This window comes from Hyperolius riggenbachi, chromosome 11, assembly GCF_040937935.1.
Source record: "Hyperolius riggenbachi isolate aHypRig1 chromosome 11, aHypRig1.pri, whole genome shotgun sequence".
Taxonomy (NCBI): Eukaryota; Metazoa; Chordata; class Amphibia; order Anura; family Hyperoliidae; genus Hyperolius; species Hyperolius riggenbachi.
In genome coordinates, this window is record NC_090656.1 from 175,954,777 (window position 1) to 175,970,798 (window position 16,022).

Genomic DNA, 16,022 nt, shown 5'->3' on the forward strand with positions numbered 1-16,022 from the left:
ATGGGGCTAGAGGAAGCCCCAGGTATGTATGTATAAAACTTATAGTTTGTCTCATCTCTGGTACACTTTAAATCCGGCCAGAAAATGAGGAAAAATGGGTGAAAATTTCAGGTTTATGGGCACAGCAGATATTTAGACTTTAGATTTTAGATCTTATTTGGAGATAAATACATCACCATTGTTTCTGCTGACTTAAACTGATACCTGGCAACATTCCTTCTGTCTTCATATCTCTGCATTATAAAATAAACATGTCTGTCTATGGCCTTCTTCCATTATGAACTGTCTGCTATCTCTGTATGCAGAAAAGACAAGGATCAGACAGATGACAGACAAAAAAATGAAATTTCAGAAAAGGAACAAGAACAGATAGACCAAATCATCCGAGACTCTCTTGGGAAATTAACAAAGAGAACAGTCAACAGCCAGGTAAGAGCTAAAAAAAAGCAGCTGGAAGAAGTTGATCAAACATTTTGAGATGGATGCACAATACAGCTTTTCTTAATCATCTTGCAAAATATACTGCTTTATCAGTCCTTCACTTCTTTAGTTTCTAAAACCATTTTAATAAGTACATATGGCACCTATGTCATTTTACCATCAACAAAATTACTTGCTGGTTGAGTAAAAGTAACTTTAGTTCAAAATTTGCCAGGGGTATGAATCATAATGGGCAGCACTGTGTGTGTGTGTGTTTTTGTATATCTACTAATGTTCTATTAATTATCTGTACTACACATACAATTTTAAGTTTATTTTTTATTTATTTTTTTGCTTGTTACACTTCAAGGCTTACATATTTTAACAGTTAATATGTAAAAAAAAGTATACACATTTCACAATTGAATCATTCCTTCACTTCTTTAAAGAGAACCCGAGGTGGCTTCCAAAAGAATGAAATCTGCACACAGAGGCTGGGTCTGCCTATACTGCCCAGGCTCTGTTGCTATCTCAATCCCCCCTACGTTCCCCCCCCCCCTGCGCTCTGCTATGCCCCATAAATTGCAGCCGCTGGGCAGTGTAGGCAGACCCAGCCTCTGTGTGCGGATTTCATTCTTAGGAAGCCACCTCGGGTTCTCTTTAAGCGTAATGGGTTTTACAATAAATGCGTAATGGCCGATTCAGCATCTTACTCACGCTGCGAATATGCAATACATGAAGGGGATCCCAAGGTGAAAGGGAAATGAAGGCTGCCATATTTTAAGCTATATTAGTTGCCTGGCAGTCCGTCCTCCTGATCATGTGTCGGTTAATGCCTTAAGCTATAGACCCTGAATAAGCATGCAGCAGATCATGTACTCTGACTCAGGTTTAACTGGATTAGCAATATGCTTGTTCCAGGGTTTTGACTCACTCTACTTAAGCTAGGAAATCAACAGAGCTGTCAGGCAACTAGTATTGTTTACAAAGAAATAAATATGGCAGCCTCAACATCCTTCTCACCATTGGTATCCTTTAAGAGAGCCCTGGAGGCGAGTGCGGTCATGTTTAGACTGGCGGTATCTTTTACTTGTGTTGATAGAATGCTTGAATCAACTAGGGGCTAGCATTTTGGCTGGCGCTATGATGAAGGAGTTGTTAAAGTACAACAATTCTTACTAAAGCAGCTACTTATTTGGCAGATGCCTCAGCAAAGACTATTCGTTTTACTGCCAGAACCACAGCTTTGTCCTTAGTTATTATAGTTTTAAAATAAAACGTGCTACTGTGAATAAAACCCACATATTTTATTTGCCCCTTTGTCCTGGTTATTGCAACATTTAAATTATTTCATAGTACAATGTATGGAGACAGTATTTTATTTGGAAATAAAGGTGCATTTTTTTCAGTTTTGCACCCCCTTAAATGCAAATATAACAGTAATACACCTTCATGCCATACATCGTAAAAAAGCGGAGTCCCTAACGTAACTATATATGTATTTTATTTTAAATGCTGTCTCTCCTTTTTCTTCTTTTTTTAATAATTGTTTTATTTTGGCAACTATTGAAGGGGGGAAGGGGGGGGGGGGGTATTAATTTATTTAATTTATAGTATGTAATATGTGTAAATGTAGTGTACAATGTGTGTTTACTTTTGTGTGTACATTTTTTTTTTTTCTAACAACTAGATGTCCTCATAATCACTGTCTCTGTGAGACACAGACAGTGTTCTTACAATAAAGATCATTGGCTTCTCGTTGAAGCTGTGAGCTTTTCTTACAGGCACTTTGATTGGTTCAGGGAAGTCTTCTTCCCTTTCACCAATCTCGGCTCTGCGGTTTCCTATGGTAAGTGCGTGGGGGGGGGGGGATGTTTTCAAACTTCCTGTGGTCCGTTAACGGGGACCAACAGGACGGTTTAAAACGTGGCGGGTAGTGGTTAAAGTATAATTGCACAGAAAAATTAGTAAATGGAGCATTTCATTACAGCTGGAGTTTGAGAGAAGAAAGCAAGATGGGACTACAACGTTGGCTCTGCTCAATCCTGGGGACACGGCACTAGGTATGGAGATGTCAATGAAACCTTTCTTGGTAATTTGAGAAGGTAGTAACTGAAGTTCACCTCCGGGCAAACATAAAAACACAATTTATGTTCAGATGAGAAAACCCCAACAGGAAACTGCAACTGTCCCAATAAAGGGCATACCATAGTTACTAGAATATTAAATCAACACATTATAAGTAAATGGGGAAATGTCTAAGAGTAACAATCAAAAATGGTAGGTAAATACCCCAAATATTACAGCCAGTAACCAGGTAGACAAAAAGCTTTTTCTAAGCACTTGTTATTTTTTTAAAGCTCTATCTAATGTAATGTTGTGTGTGTGTGTGTGTCCATATTTGAACGATGTGATTTTCTGAAAATCACCTGTAGAATTGCATTAGCAAGAGCTATTCAAATCGCTTGCGGTGTTAAAAAGCTCTTGCACTGTGAACCAACCCTGTAGCTGTTGTCCGTTTAACATACTCAAGCTAGATTCAGTATGTCCTGCATATGTTGGCAAAGACCTGGATGGTTGTCCTTACTTGGGGTTTCTCTGTAAGTAGGGAAAGCGGATGAAGCGGCCCTCCCTTAAAATGACACATAGCGAGAAAGAACAAAATGGACTCAACACTGTGTCAAGGTGTATGAACCCCTGGATGTGTGCTCCGCTACAGATATGTGAAGAAAGAATCCAACATTTAGGTCGTCGGAGAGAAAAGAAAGCACGTACCTTCCACCCGCACTGCATAGATGTTTATTTCTTGAGGTCTCCATACATGTAAAATTCTGCATCAGTAGCCATAGAAACAAAGCAGAACACCTGCTGTGCGGGTACCGCTAGTCACCGTGGGAGTGGAGGTGGGTGGCAGGGAGCAGGTCGGGAGCTGGCGGCGGCCGTTTCGCATAAAAGGGCTGCTTGCTCACACTGTGTTCCACTAAAGGAAGACGACCGTGGCTTTTGGCTTGGGGCATGGCCCTGCCTCTTTTGGGTCATGCGGCTTACGCCTGGTTGGAGCGTAGTGTCAGGACGTATAGGCAGCAGGGGAAGGAGGGAAAGGAACGAGCTGGCTGTTGCCAAGGTGATGTAGTAAACCTCCCCTTGGCAAATTGCTCTGACACCTTGACTCTGACTCCACAGGCCTGAGTTTTAGAAGTGGTAGCAACCACTTCTTATTTCTACGGCAGTTTTGCACTATTTTCTAAGTGCATTTCAGGAAATTCAAACTAAACAAACTAAAGCAGAAATGTTATATGTAATGAATTCACATGAAGATCGTTTCGTGATTAAATAGGTAGAAAAAATAATTATAATTGCTTTGATATTTATTACTTACTGAGTTGGCCAAGTACTCCCCGCTGTGTGTAACACAATCTGAACTACCTCTTAATTCATTTACCCTATATGTCTGTAAGGGATATTCTAGTTTTGCATATATATGCTTTTTTAAACATTCTTTGTTTTTTTTTCAATTAACTATAAATGCTTAGTCATTTTTGTAAATATATAATATATACTGTATATATTAACTGTAAATACAATCAATCAGCACATATAGATAATCTTTGAATGTGTAATATGCTTTCCTGATTCTGTATGGTACTTGCAAAGAAAAGCACAGTTTGCAACGAAATTACTAAAACATGTATAGCCATTCTTCAGGTAAAGCAGCTCTTTGTACCATTGTTGCTTTTCTTTTCTTATATAAAAGTTTGTCTTATGGTTGCTATTGCTTAGAAGCCGGGGTTGGTACTGCCATACTTGGATCTACAGCTGGCCGACTGCAAACTGGAGTTAATTGCCTGCAAGGCTTCAAGGAAGACAAACGTAACAAAGTTACACCAGGTAAGTGAGCATTAAAAAAAACCTGTAAAGAAAAAACCTCCCTTGGGGGGGACTTGTCTCGGGTGGGGGAAGCCTCCGGATCCTATTGAGGCTTCCCCATCCTCCTTGGTCCAACGGCGGCGGCGATAAAGCTCCCCAAACAGTGGGGATGTAAATATTTACCTTCCTGGCTCCAGCGCAGGCGCGATATCAGCTCTCCGCTCGGAGATAGGCGGAAATAGCCGATCGCTGTCGGGCCACTCTACTGCGCAGGAGCAAGTCTCTGACAGAGCGGACCCAACAGAGATCGGCTATTTTTGCCTATCTCCGAGCGGAGATACGCAACAGCGCCCCCGCTGGAGCCAGGAAAGGTAAATAAATCAGCCATGTCAGCCTTGTCGAGGGAGGATTCCGGGACACTTCGGGGGGAGCCAGCGCTGGACTTCCTGCAGCTACAGGGGAGGGGGAAGCCTCATTGGGATCCTATGGCTTCCCCCTCCCTAGCTGAGTACCCCCCAGTGGAACTTTTTTTTTTTGTTACAGGTTCTCTTTAAGAGTTTGTATTGGGGTTGAGACTTTGCTTGTCATGGACAGGCTTTTATTGAGTAAAAAAACAAGCAAGCGATACATTTAACTGAGGTTTTTATATAAAGACCAGGCTTCCCTGGTCTTCCAAAGCCCCTCCGTTCCTGCGCTGGACCCCTTTTGCAATCTTTCCTTAATGTACTGGACTGCAAGGCTCCCTTTTGTCTACTACACAAAGTCATGGTTGTTCGGGGTCTCCTTAACATAAGCTCTTATTACAAATTCTCAGTAAACTTTTGATGATTAGAGTACCACCAATTTACATCATTTACAGTAGTAAAATTGTATTTTGATGCAAATGTGTTTTTGTCCTTAGTGTTATACTTGAACTATGGACCTTTCTCTTCTTATGCACCTGCTTATGACTCAACATTTGCAAACATTGGCAAGGATGATTCTGATCTAATTTACACAACCTATGGAGAAGACCCCAGTCATCCAGGAAATTTCAGGTAAAGCATTGGTCTACTGCATATTTCAATAGTATCCGCGCTGCATGTGGCATTTCCGCTTTTCATGTAATGCGCTCCCTGTTATAGTGCTTTTGGTCTTGGAGATTATGAAGACTCAAGTTTAAGTCTACATTAGACAAAAAAAGGGAAAAAAATATATACCAAACCTGGTGTGTCCATGGATGCAGAGGGGTGCCTTGTAGATGTCCCCTCCAAGTGTCCTGCTGCTAATAACTGCCCAGGGGGAGCACAGGATAGGAGAACTACATGGGGGAGGAGGACACAGGACAGTACAGGGAGTCGCTGACCTAATGGATGGGCTGCCCCCGTTTGTACCAGCAGTCGTTCGTAAGCTGGGGACTCCCTGTATTCAGTCTATAAGACGTAGTGATATTATTTAGCTCTGTCTTTTTAAAGCAAACCTGTGACTCCATTGTCTCCATGCATGAATATGTAGCAGGAAGCCACTTATCCACAAGAACATCAACAGCCCCAAGAACATGACGAGCTCTTGACTGATATATTCTGAGATACCCTGTGTGGAAACTGTGGACTCCTGGATGTATTGGGAAGCCTGTTGATGAGCTTTTAGTTTTAGTTTTACAGGTTTACTTTAAAGAGAAACTTTCACCAAGGATTGAACTTCATCCCAATCAGTAGCTGATATCCCCTTTCCCATGAGAAATCTTTTCCTTTTCTCAAACGGATTATCAGGGGGATCTGTATGGCTGAAATTGTGCTGAAACCACTCCTGTCAGTTTCCTGCATTGTGGGAAATCACAGCTGTTTACAGCTGGGTCAAACTGTCAAAAGCAGGCAGCATTTCCTTCCACTGACATCACCTGCCAACAGTAAAAAGGTCACCATGTGATAAATGTCAGAATGTACCGTATTTTCCGCCGTACAAGACGCTCCGCAATATAAGACACACCCAGGTTTAGAGGGCAAAAACGGAAAAAATTATATACTAAACCTGGAGCGTCCTTATTTCAGGGACGTCTTGTACATATTCTCCCCAAATGGTGTCCTCCTGCGTATCTCATGTGTTTAAACCCCACCCCCACCCCGCCGCGTCCTCAGGTTTCCCCGCTGTGCCTGGATCCACACTGTGTGTCTATCCTGCCCCCCGCTTATGTCTCCGGGTCCCCGTGCAGTCAGTGGCAGCAGCTCACCTCCTCCATCATGCCAGCGGCGAGAAGCCGGCACTGGAGGAAGCCGCACAGAGGAGACGGTTTTTGTGTTTGGGTTTTTTTTTGTTTTTTCTTTAATTATTAGTTTTTTGTTTTGTTTTTTAATTTAGCAATTTCAAATTCCCCCAACATTTACATAAAATTGCAGTTTTAATACGAGTTAGATTTTATGGCTGTAACAGGAAACCCATATGTGAGACATAAGAGGGCTATTATAAAGTGAATTACTTGTTGTGTGGAGTTGCCATAGTCTGATTCACAGGTTGTGTTTGCGCTCCTTCCCTGTTACTGTAGTAGCCATGTGAGCACGGCCATGCATGCGCATTAGCATGGAGCCCGCGGCTCCTGATTACTGCGCAGGTGTGCTCGTGCGGCTACTGCTGGGCAACGCTGAATGAAGAGAAGGTGTGCGGCCCCTATATGATTAGCAAACAATGCATTGCTGCTAATCTTTCGGGGAGCCATGCTCTGCGATGGTGGACATCAGTGCACTGATTGAAGCCTCAATAGGATCCTGAGGCTTCCCTCTCTTTAGGATTGTATCTCATTTTGTACCCCCGCTTCGGCTCAGGTACACATTAAAGCTTTTCAGCATTGATTCAAAGCATAATTTATTGGAGCTTGTATGCAACCTGTGGGGATGTTTACCTGTGATGATCATTTCAGGTGATGACCATCTAAGGTGTGTATGTACGGTAGTTTAATTAGCGATTTCAAAATCTGGCTGTTATCTAGTGATGTGGCGATATGAAATTTTATCATGTTGTTTCTCAGATGCAAAAACTTTTATTCTCAGCAAAATACAAACATCCTGTACTACAGTATTTTTCTTTTATTTCTTTCCTTAGCATACAAGAGTTCTTGGAGAATACCCAGACTCAGCCTTATGGGATGGTGGACTGTATCCTTGATGTTTTCAGCGATGGTGAACATTCCAGGAGAGAGAGACCACAGTATAGGGTAATTACCACGTCTGAAATGACTGTATGTATGTCTCTCTAGTAATTTTTCTATGTACATACTAGTCTTGCACCCTCAGAAATCCCAATTTCCCAATTTAACCAGAGAAAGGCAAATAGGGGTTGAATTAAAAATGGCTTTGAAGCTTATATTCAGCAGGGGCATGTTTGCCCCTGCTAGAACGCCGCTATCCCGAGGCATAACGAGGGGTCTTTACCCCCCAAATCTCCCCTGCAAAATCCACGACCAACTTGGTCATGGATTTTGCTGCCCCTGTGTGCTTCCGTGTGAGGCAGGGCTATGAGCTGCAGCCCTGCCTCACATGCGTCGGTCAGCGGCGGATCTCCGCCTCTCCCCCGCCCCTCTCGGCGAAGGCAGACTGAGAGGGGCGGGGTAGAGGCAGAGATCCGCCGCTGACAGACGCGTGTGAGGCAGGGCTGCAGCTCATAGCCCTGCCTCACACGGATGCGCTCCCCGGAGGTAGCAGGGGGGATTTGGGTGGTAAAGACCCCTGGTTATGCCGCGGGATAGCGGCGTTTTAGCAGGGGCAAACATGCCCCTGCTGAATATAGGCTTAAAAGCCATTTTTAATTTGGCTTCAGACTCTCTTTAAGCAGCGTTGCTGTAGCAGTGCAAGTTAAAAATCAGAGCATGCACGCTACATGCGGTAGTACTGCCTAACGTGCGCTCCTAAGTTATGTGAGCTCATTTCTAAGTTACATGCGCTTCTTTCATCTTCTGCGCGATGTGAAGTAGCATGACCTCGCTACTTCACTAGTGAGGCGGCTACTACGGTTGTTACACTGCACTACGGCGCATAGCATGCATGCTCTGATTTTTAACTTGCACTGCTACAGCAGCGCTGCTTAATGAATCAACCCTGTGGTCCAGAAGGATATGGAGGCTGCCATGTTTATTGCCTTCTAATTATTACCAGTTGCCTGGCAGCACTGCTGATCTGTTTAGCTACGGTGTTGTCTGAATAACACTAGAAACAAACATGCTTGTTCAGGGTCTAGGGCTAAAGGTATTAGAGGCAGAGAAACAGCAGGACATCCAGGCAACTGGTATTGCTTAAATGGAAATATGGCAGCCTTCATATCCCTCTCATTTCAGGTTCCCTTTAAAATGTGAGAAGACTATTTTCTTTTTGGGCCAGTTTACTGGATCAGTGTTCTTGTTGTTACTGGTTATTTATCGAGTACTTGTAGGATACACAGCCCTGTTAATTAAATAGGGGTGGGGGGTGCACATTCAAAAATGTACACAAGTTACGATCTATGACATGAGAAGAGAGAATCACCCTTCTGAGCTGAACTTACAATCTAAGGCTTCATAAAATGCTAGATTGTTTTCGCTCCATTAAAATCTGGTGTGTGTGTATCAGCCCAGATGCATTAGCAAGTGATCCGCCTGCTGGATCATCTCGTTCGAGCACAGATAAAAGCTGCTCTTCAACTCTATATCCCTCTTCTCCATCTTGGTACATTTATTGTGGTGTTTTTTTTTGTTTTTTTTTTTTTTTCAATTAGTTTTGTTTTGGTAACGTGTATAAAATGTTTTGTAAAAATTGTAGTTTATTACCACTAGATGTCCCCATAATCACTGTCTCCTTGAAGCCATGATCATTGCTTATGAGCACTTAGATTGCTTCTGGGAAGACTCTCCCTTTCACCAGTCATGGCTCTGCGGGTTCCAACGGGTTAACAATGCAGCGGGGAGGACATTTAAAATGTCTTGCGGTCCGTTAAGAGAGACCAACAGGACGTTTTAAAGTGGCAGGTGGGTGAGTAGTGGTTAAAAGGAAATAAATAAAGCAGCCTCCATATCCCTCTCGCTTCAGTTGTCCTTTATATGCCGCATGCATGTTGCTAGCCCCTCCAAATGCATTACCTTACTTCCCATGTAACCCACCTATTATTTATTCTAAATGGCGGTACATAACATCGATCATATTAAATAATGAACATTCACGTCATGTGAAGAAAAATCATGCAATACATATTCAGAGTGATATATCGTGGGAGACATGCTCACTCCAACCGGAATAATCGCAAATACCTTCTGTTTTAAGAAGGTAAACTGTAGTTTTGCATAGCATTTCAGTTAGAGGGCTTTTTTGGCCCTTTGTAGCTCCTTACACACTCCTAAGAGTTCTGGTTCACCATGAGTTTGCTGGGCAAAAACATTAATCTATCCTTTTTTTTTTTTTTTTTTTTTTTCCTTCTCTTTTTTTTATATATTTTAGGCGTTGGAAACTGAACGTTCAGCAAAAGCAGATCGTGTTAGTACCACTGACCAGTTGGCAAGTTTAAAGTCTATTTTTGGCCCGGGATTATTCGAAGAGACATTTGATTCTGTAGGTAAGAAATAGTTTTGTTTCTTTCCCAGGAAGGCACTGTAAAATTCTGTATCCAAGATCTATCTTCAAATCCTACCAACTAGGTAATTACCAACAGGTAATGCATATATGCACTGGTGAAATCTTTGTAGTGATGTATTAAAGCTGAGCAGTGAAGCTACCAATATCCAGTCCTCCTCCCATCCTCTGGGTGTGTGCACACATCCAAATTTGATTGTCCAGTTTTACCATTTTCATGTTTTATGATTGCCAACAGATTTTTACTACACTGCTAACAGGTTGCGTAGGTCAGCTCTCATACTACATGAAAGTAGTAAAACTGGCCAATCAAAATTGTATGTGCATGCACCTTAAAGTGATCCTTAAGTCCCCATGCCTGTCGGCCGGTGACGGCCAAACCAGAAGTGTTCGCCGGCGGGTCCTGGAGCGTCAGAGCGGGGCTGCGAGGGCACCGATCGGCTGCAGGGGGCTGAGGGAAGCCCCAGGTGAGTAAATCTCATTTTTTATACTTGACTTAAGGATCACTTTAACCCTTAGATTCACACTGGGGCGTTGTGGTGTATTGCATCCGATTAATTACTTTGCTATGCTAACACGATGCAATATTATAATGGTACATTTACATTGGTGCATTAGCAATGCAGTGGCATAATGTGTAGCATGCTGGGCGGCACCGCAATTGCAGTGACGCATACTCTTCATTAAAGTGAACCTAAACTCAATGAAAAAAAGCCACTTCTACTGGCCCCTGCAGCCGCATGACAAACCGATCCTCAGGTCCCCCGCAGCAAGTCACTTTCATTTTCGGCAACTTCCTGTATTGCGCATGCGCAGGACACTCCCGGCAATGGGAGCATGATCGAGGACGTGCGCGCAGTGGCCATTGACTGGCTGAGACACTGAAAACGAAAACGAGTCACTGCGGGGGACCGGAGGATCGGTTTGTCACAGTGCAGGCATCGGGTGGCTGCAGGGGGCCTGTAGAAGCCCAGGTAAGTTAAACTGGCTTTTTTCATTGAGTTTAGGTTCACTTTAACTGTATTTTTCACTGTATGTAATGCACAATGCAACTTTCCCCTCTGTTTACAGTGTATGTAGCTTTAAAGAGACTCTGAAGTCTCTTTTTTTTCTCATCTTTTGTTTAACATTCCTCTTCAGCTTTAATGCCAGAGTGAAATCTTGGCATCCCTGTGGCAGAGGAGTGATTTTATTACTAGAGATAAGCCCTGCAAAGCCCCAGGGACTCGCAGGGCTTCACTTCCTCAATGAGGCAGAGCTTTAGGCTGTAGCTCTGCCTCCTACGCAGTCAATCTCTGCGGATCGCCACCTCTCCCCGCCCCTCAGTCTTCTTTCACAGAGAGGGGTGGGGTGGAGGCGGAGATCCTACAGCTCAAAGCTCAGCCTCTCCAGGAAGAGAAGCTCTGCGTGTAAGGGCAGCATGATCTGCGACCTGCAAAGTCGTAGAACTTTGCAGGTTGTTTTCTAAGTAATAAATCACTCCTCTGCCATGGGGATGTGGCGATTTCACTCTGGCATTAAAGCTGAAGAAGAATGTTAACCAAAAGTAGGGGGAAAAAAGAGACTTCAGAGTCTCTTTAAGGTGCATACACATGCAAAATTGCTGTTGCCTGTACAGATGCATTGTACGTTTCTAGGTTACTGACTCATTTTGTTGCTATAGAGGGGGAAGAAGGGTCCACAATAAAGTGGGAGAGGTAATGAGACTGGTGCTCACGTGAGGGGAGGAAGTGGCAGTTCTTCCTCCACTCTGCCCATCTTTTAAAAACGCCCCCTTCATTTGCTGCTTATAGTTCCGGATGGTGTTACTTCACACAGCGCGCAGGGGAGCTGCAACGTGTGCAGGCTTGTGGTGATTCAGCTCAGAACGATAGTATACTAATACAGCTATTTGTACACTATTGTTCTGAGTTCAATCACCACAAGCCCGCACACTTTGCAGCTCCCCTGCATGCTATGTGAAGTAACACCATCCGGAACTATAAGCAGCGATTGAATGGGGCGTTTCCTAAGGACAGGCAGAGAGGAGGAAGAACTGCCACTTCCTCTCTGACCATAAGCGACGACCTGCTCAGTCAAATAATACGGCTGAGCAGAGCGAGGGACACATGAGGTGCTGTGACATGTCACCGTACCAAAAATAAACAGTATTAACCACTTCCCATCCAGACCTTTTTTCCCACTTATGGACCAGAGCAGTTTGGACAGTTTAGCTATGTCCTTATTTAATCAGAAATAACTTTACCCCTACTTACGACACAGAAATGAAATGTATATTGTTTTTTTCAAGACAAACTAGGCTTTCATTGTATGCCATTTTTTCCCCTCAAACAATTTTGTTTTCTATGAATTTTTAATGGGAAAATAAAGAAAAAAATATTTATTTCTCAGTTTTACCAATTCCAGTTTAAAAATAAAAAGTGCTACTGTAGATAAAAAAAACACAAATTGATAAAAAAAACACATTTTGTTTGGCTATTCTTACTGCTTATCACAAAACTTAGATTATGTTCCGATCACAACTTATGGTGAAGATATTCGATTCTGAAATAATGTTACAGAGTGTATTTTTCACTACGAACTGAGAAAATAAAATAATTACAGATGCAGAAAAGTTCCAGAGGAAGCTGGATGAAACCACTAAATTACTCTGGGAGCTACAAGAGGTTCAGAATGAGCGCCTGAGTACAAAACCACCATCTAACATGGTTTGTCTGCTAGCTCCATCTGCTAAGGAACTCCAGATTGGTAAGTTACATGAGAATACGTGTTGTTGGGTGTTTTCTTGGTTTTATTTTTTTTTCTTTTGCTGACAATGTATTATTAAATTATAGTGCAATAATGCTTTTATAGCATGTTTTTAAATGGAGGCAATCCTTTGGGTGATCAGTCTGATTACGGTAATTCCCTGAGAGGTAATTGATTTGACGGTAATGCTGAACCAATATATGCATGTGTATACCTGATTGGGTCTACACAACTGTGGGGAGCTTTTAGCACCCAGGGAAAGGGTCTAACCCGAGGAGGGGAGCTGGACTTTATGGCACCCCTTGACCCCTTTCTGTAGTCAAGCACAATGTACAGGTTGTGTCCCACACACCTGCTCAAACATGTTGGGATCCTTGTAGGGCCAGTTAATATTTACTTAGCAACAGGTCTGACCTATTTCTGATGGGTCAGTAGAAGAATTCACCCCTGATTAGAGCTAGTCAATGAGATGCTAATAATTTTTGAATTGATGAAAATTTGATGTTAACGTTATGCTTATCGAGTTTGCTGTATGTTAGCATAGAAGTTTAAAGTGTTCCAGAGATGAATTAAATTAAGGTTTATACATACCTGGGGCTTCCTCCAGCCCCATCCGCATGGATGACTCCCACGTCACTGTCTTCAGTCTTCTCCAGCTCTGGTACTGGGTCCTGTAACTTCGGCCAGTCTGCGCAAGTGCAGTACTATTCTCCGCCAGAGAGAGACGGAGAGAGCGCACTGCGCTTGCGCAGACTGGCCACGACTGGCTGAAGTTCCGGGACCTGGTACTGGTGCTGGAGAAGACTGAGGACGGCGGAGTGGGAGCGTTCCGTGCGGATGGGGCTGGAGGAAGCCCCAGGTATGTATAAATATTTTAATTTACTTAATCTCTGGTTTCCTTTAATATTCACAGATAAGAAACCGCGTTTGGATCTATTATGTGTTGCTGCTTTCTAGCCACGTGCGGCCCACCTCCCATGTATCGCCACGTGCGAGCCACCTCCCATGTATCGCCACGTGCGGCCCACCTCCCATGTATCGCCACGTGCGGCCCACCTCCCATGTATCGCCACGTGCGGCCCACCTCCCATGTATCGCCACGTGCGGCCCACCTCCCATGTATCGCCACGTGCGGCCCACCTCCCATGTATCGCCACGTGCGGCCCACCTCCCATGTATCGCCACGTGCGGCCCACCTCCCATGTATCGCCACGTGCGGCCCACCTCCCATGTATCGCCACGTGCGGCCCACCTCCCATGTATCGCCACGTGCGGCCCACCTCCCATGTATCGCCACGTGCGGCCCACCTCCCATGTATCGCCACGTGCGGCCCACCTCCCATGTATCGCCACGTGCGGCCCACCTCCCATGTATCGCCACGTGCGGCCCACCTCCCATGTATCGCCACGTGCGGCCCACCTCCCATGTATCGCCACGTGCGGCCCACCTCCCATGTATCGCCACGTGCGGCCCACCTCCCATGTATCGCCACGTGCGGCCCACCTCCCATGTATCGCCACGTGCGGCCCACCTCCCATGTATCGCCACGTGCGGCCCACCTCCCATGTATCGCCACGTGCGGCCCACCTCCCATGTATCGCCACGTGCGGCCCACCTCCCATGTATCGCCACGTGCGGCCCACCTCCCATGTATCGCCACGTGCGGCCCACCTCCCATGTATCGCCACGTGCGGCCCACCTCCCATGTATCGCCACGTGCGGCCCACCTCCCATGTATCGCCACGTGCGGCCCACCTCCCATGTATCGCCACGTGCGGCCCACCTCCCATGTATCGCCACGTGCGGCCCACCTCCCATGTATCGCCACGTGCGGCCCACCTCCCATGTATCGCCACGTGCGGCCCACCTCCCATGTATCGCCACGTGCGGCCAAACCTCCCATGTATCGCCACGTGCGGCCAAACCTCCCATCTATCGCCACGTGCGGCCAAACCCTCCCATCTATCGCCACGTGCGGCCAAACCCTCCCATCTATCGGCAAGTGCGGCCAAACCCTCCCATCTATCGGCACGTGCGGCCAAACCCTCCCATCTATCGGCAAGTGCGGCCAAACCCTCCCATCTATCGGCAAGTGCGGCCAAACCTCCCATGTATCGCCACGTGCTGCTAACTTCCCATGTTTCGCCACGTGCGGCCATCCTTCAATGTATCGCCACGTGCAGGCCATCCTCCAATGTATCGCCACGCCAAACTCCCATGTATAGCCCTGTGCGACCCATCTCCTTTGTATAGCAGTTTCTCTTGTATTTTCTTTTTCGTGTGCCGCAAATTAGCCTTTCCATAAAGTGATGTAACTACAAATCACTGGGGCCCCTGCAAACCTTCTATGGGGCCCTTCCATGTTCACGTGCTTTCCCTTGGTGGCCCTCACAGCCTGGGGGCCCATCTTGCAAGGGTCATAAAACAAATGTGCACATCATAGTCTTCACACCCAAAAGAGAGTAGACACAAAAAAAACCTGATCTGAAGAATGGACCCCTTTATCGCAGGTATGACTTTCCCTCTATTTCTTTTTCTGCTGTGGATAGGCAGTAGTCATGTTTACTCATGTGCAGCCTTCTTTTTTTCATTTACATCACCCCATCCATGTCTGTACACTGATCCCTGGTCACACCACAAAATGGTAATGGTAGGTGGATATTCAAGGCCGTCCCTTGTCCTCCATGACCTCACTGCCGTTGGCCCGGGCCTTCTTCTTGTTCACAACCATGCTCCCCTGGTGGAGTATGGCATGTTTGCCCAATAGCACAAAGGTACCCTGTGCCGAAACGGTGGGCTTGTGGCTGGATTGGGAATCCTCTGGACTATCCAGAGACTTACTTCTCCATAGGCAAGTATCTGAATGTTTTGGGTTTGTTTTTTTAACAATTTTTGACAAAAATAATAGATTTTAAGAAGTTTGCCACTGAGCAGCATTGGAGGAAAAAAAGAACAAAAACAAAGGAAAAACAGTGTATGCATATAGTATCAACTGGAGCCTTCAAAAATAATAATGGTACATACACTTGATAAGGTAGGAAAGACAACTTGTAACTTTGTACAAGACTGCTACAGGTGTCAGTCTGGGAAACTCTACGTTGTCCAAGGGGACCAGACACTGTCAACCTGAGCTTCTTGGTTATTCAACGAAGAAGTGATCTTTAACATCCAATAGTATTTGCCTATTTTATGTGTAAAGGGTAGGAGACCTCCACTCCTTAGGTAAAATGGCTTTCGTGGCATTAAAGAAGTGGACAAGCAGCTTGTTCTTATGTTTAGTTAATGAAGATATATTTTTTGCTGAAAAGGGCCGTCCATGGGTTCGATGGGATGTTGGTGTGTAAGACCCTAGAGGCTAACTGGAAACACTCTATCCACACTCCCTGTACTATACGGCAAGACCACCAGCAATGTTCCTG

The 16,022-nt window shown here is 44.8% G+C and overlaps 1 protein-coding gene across 1 annotated transcript in view; it reads left to right on the forward strand.

Moving 5' to 3' along the window:
- The window catches only part of BRD7 (bromodomain containing 7), a 46,686-nt gene that overhangs the window by 29,938 nt on the left and 726 nt on the right, over positions 1-16,022 (forward strand). The window contains 7 exon segments of the mRNA XM_068259773.1: positions 306-429; positions 2,411-2,483; positions 4,201-4,308; positions 5,189-5,324; positions 7,363-7,474; positions 9,723-9,837; positions 12,459-12,602. Coding sequence (XP_068115874.1) covers positions 306-429; positions 2,411-2,483; positions 4,201-4,308; positions 5,189-5,324; positions 7,363-7,474; positions 9,723-9,837; positions 12,459-12,602 — 812 coding nt within the window.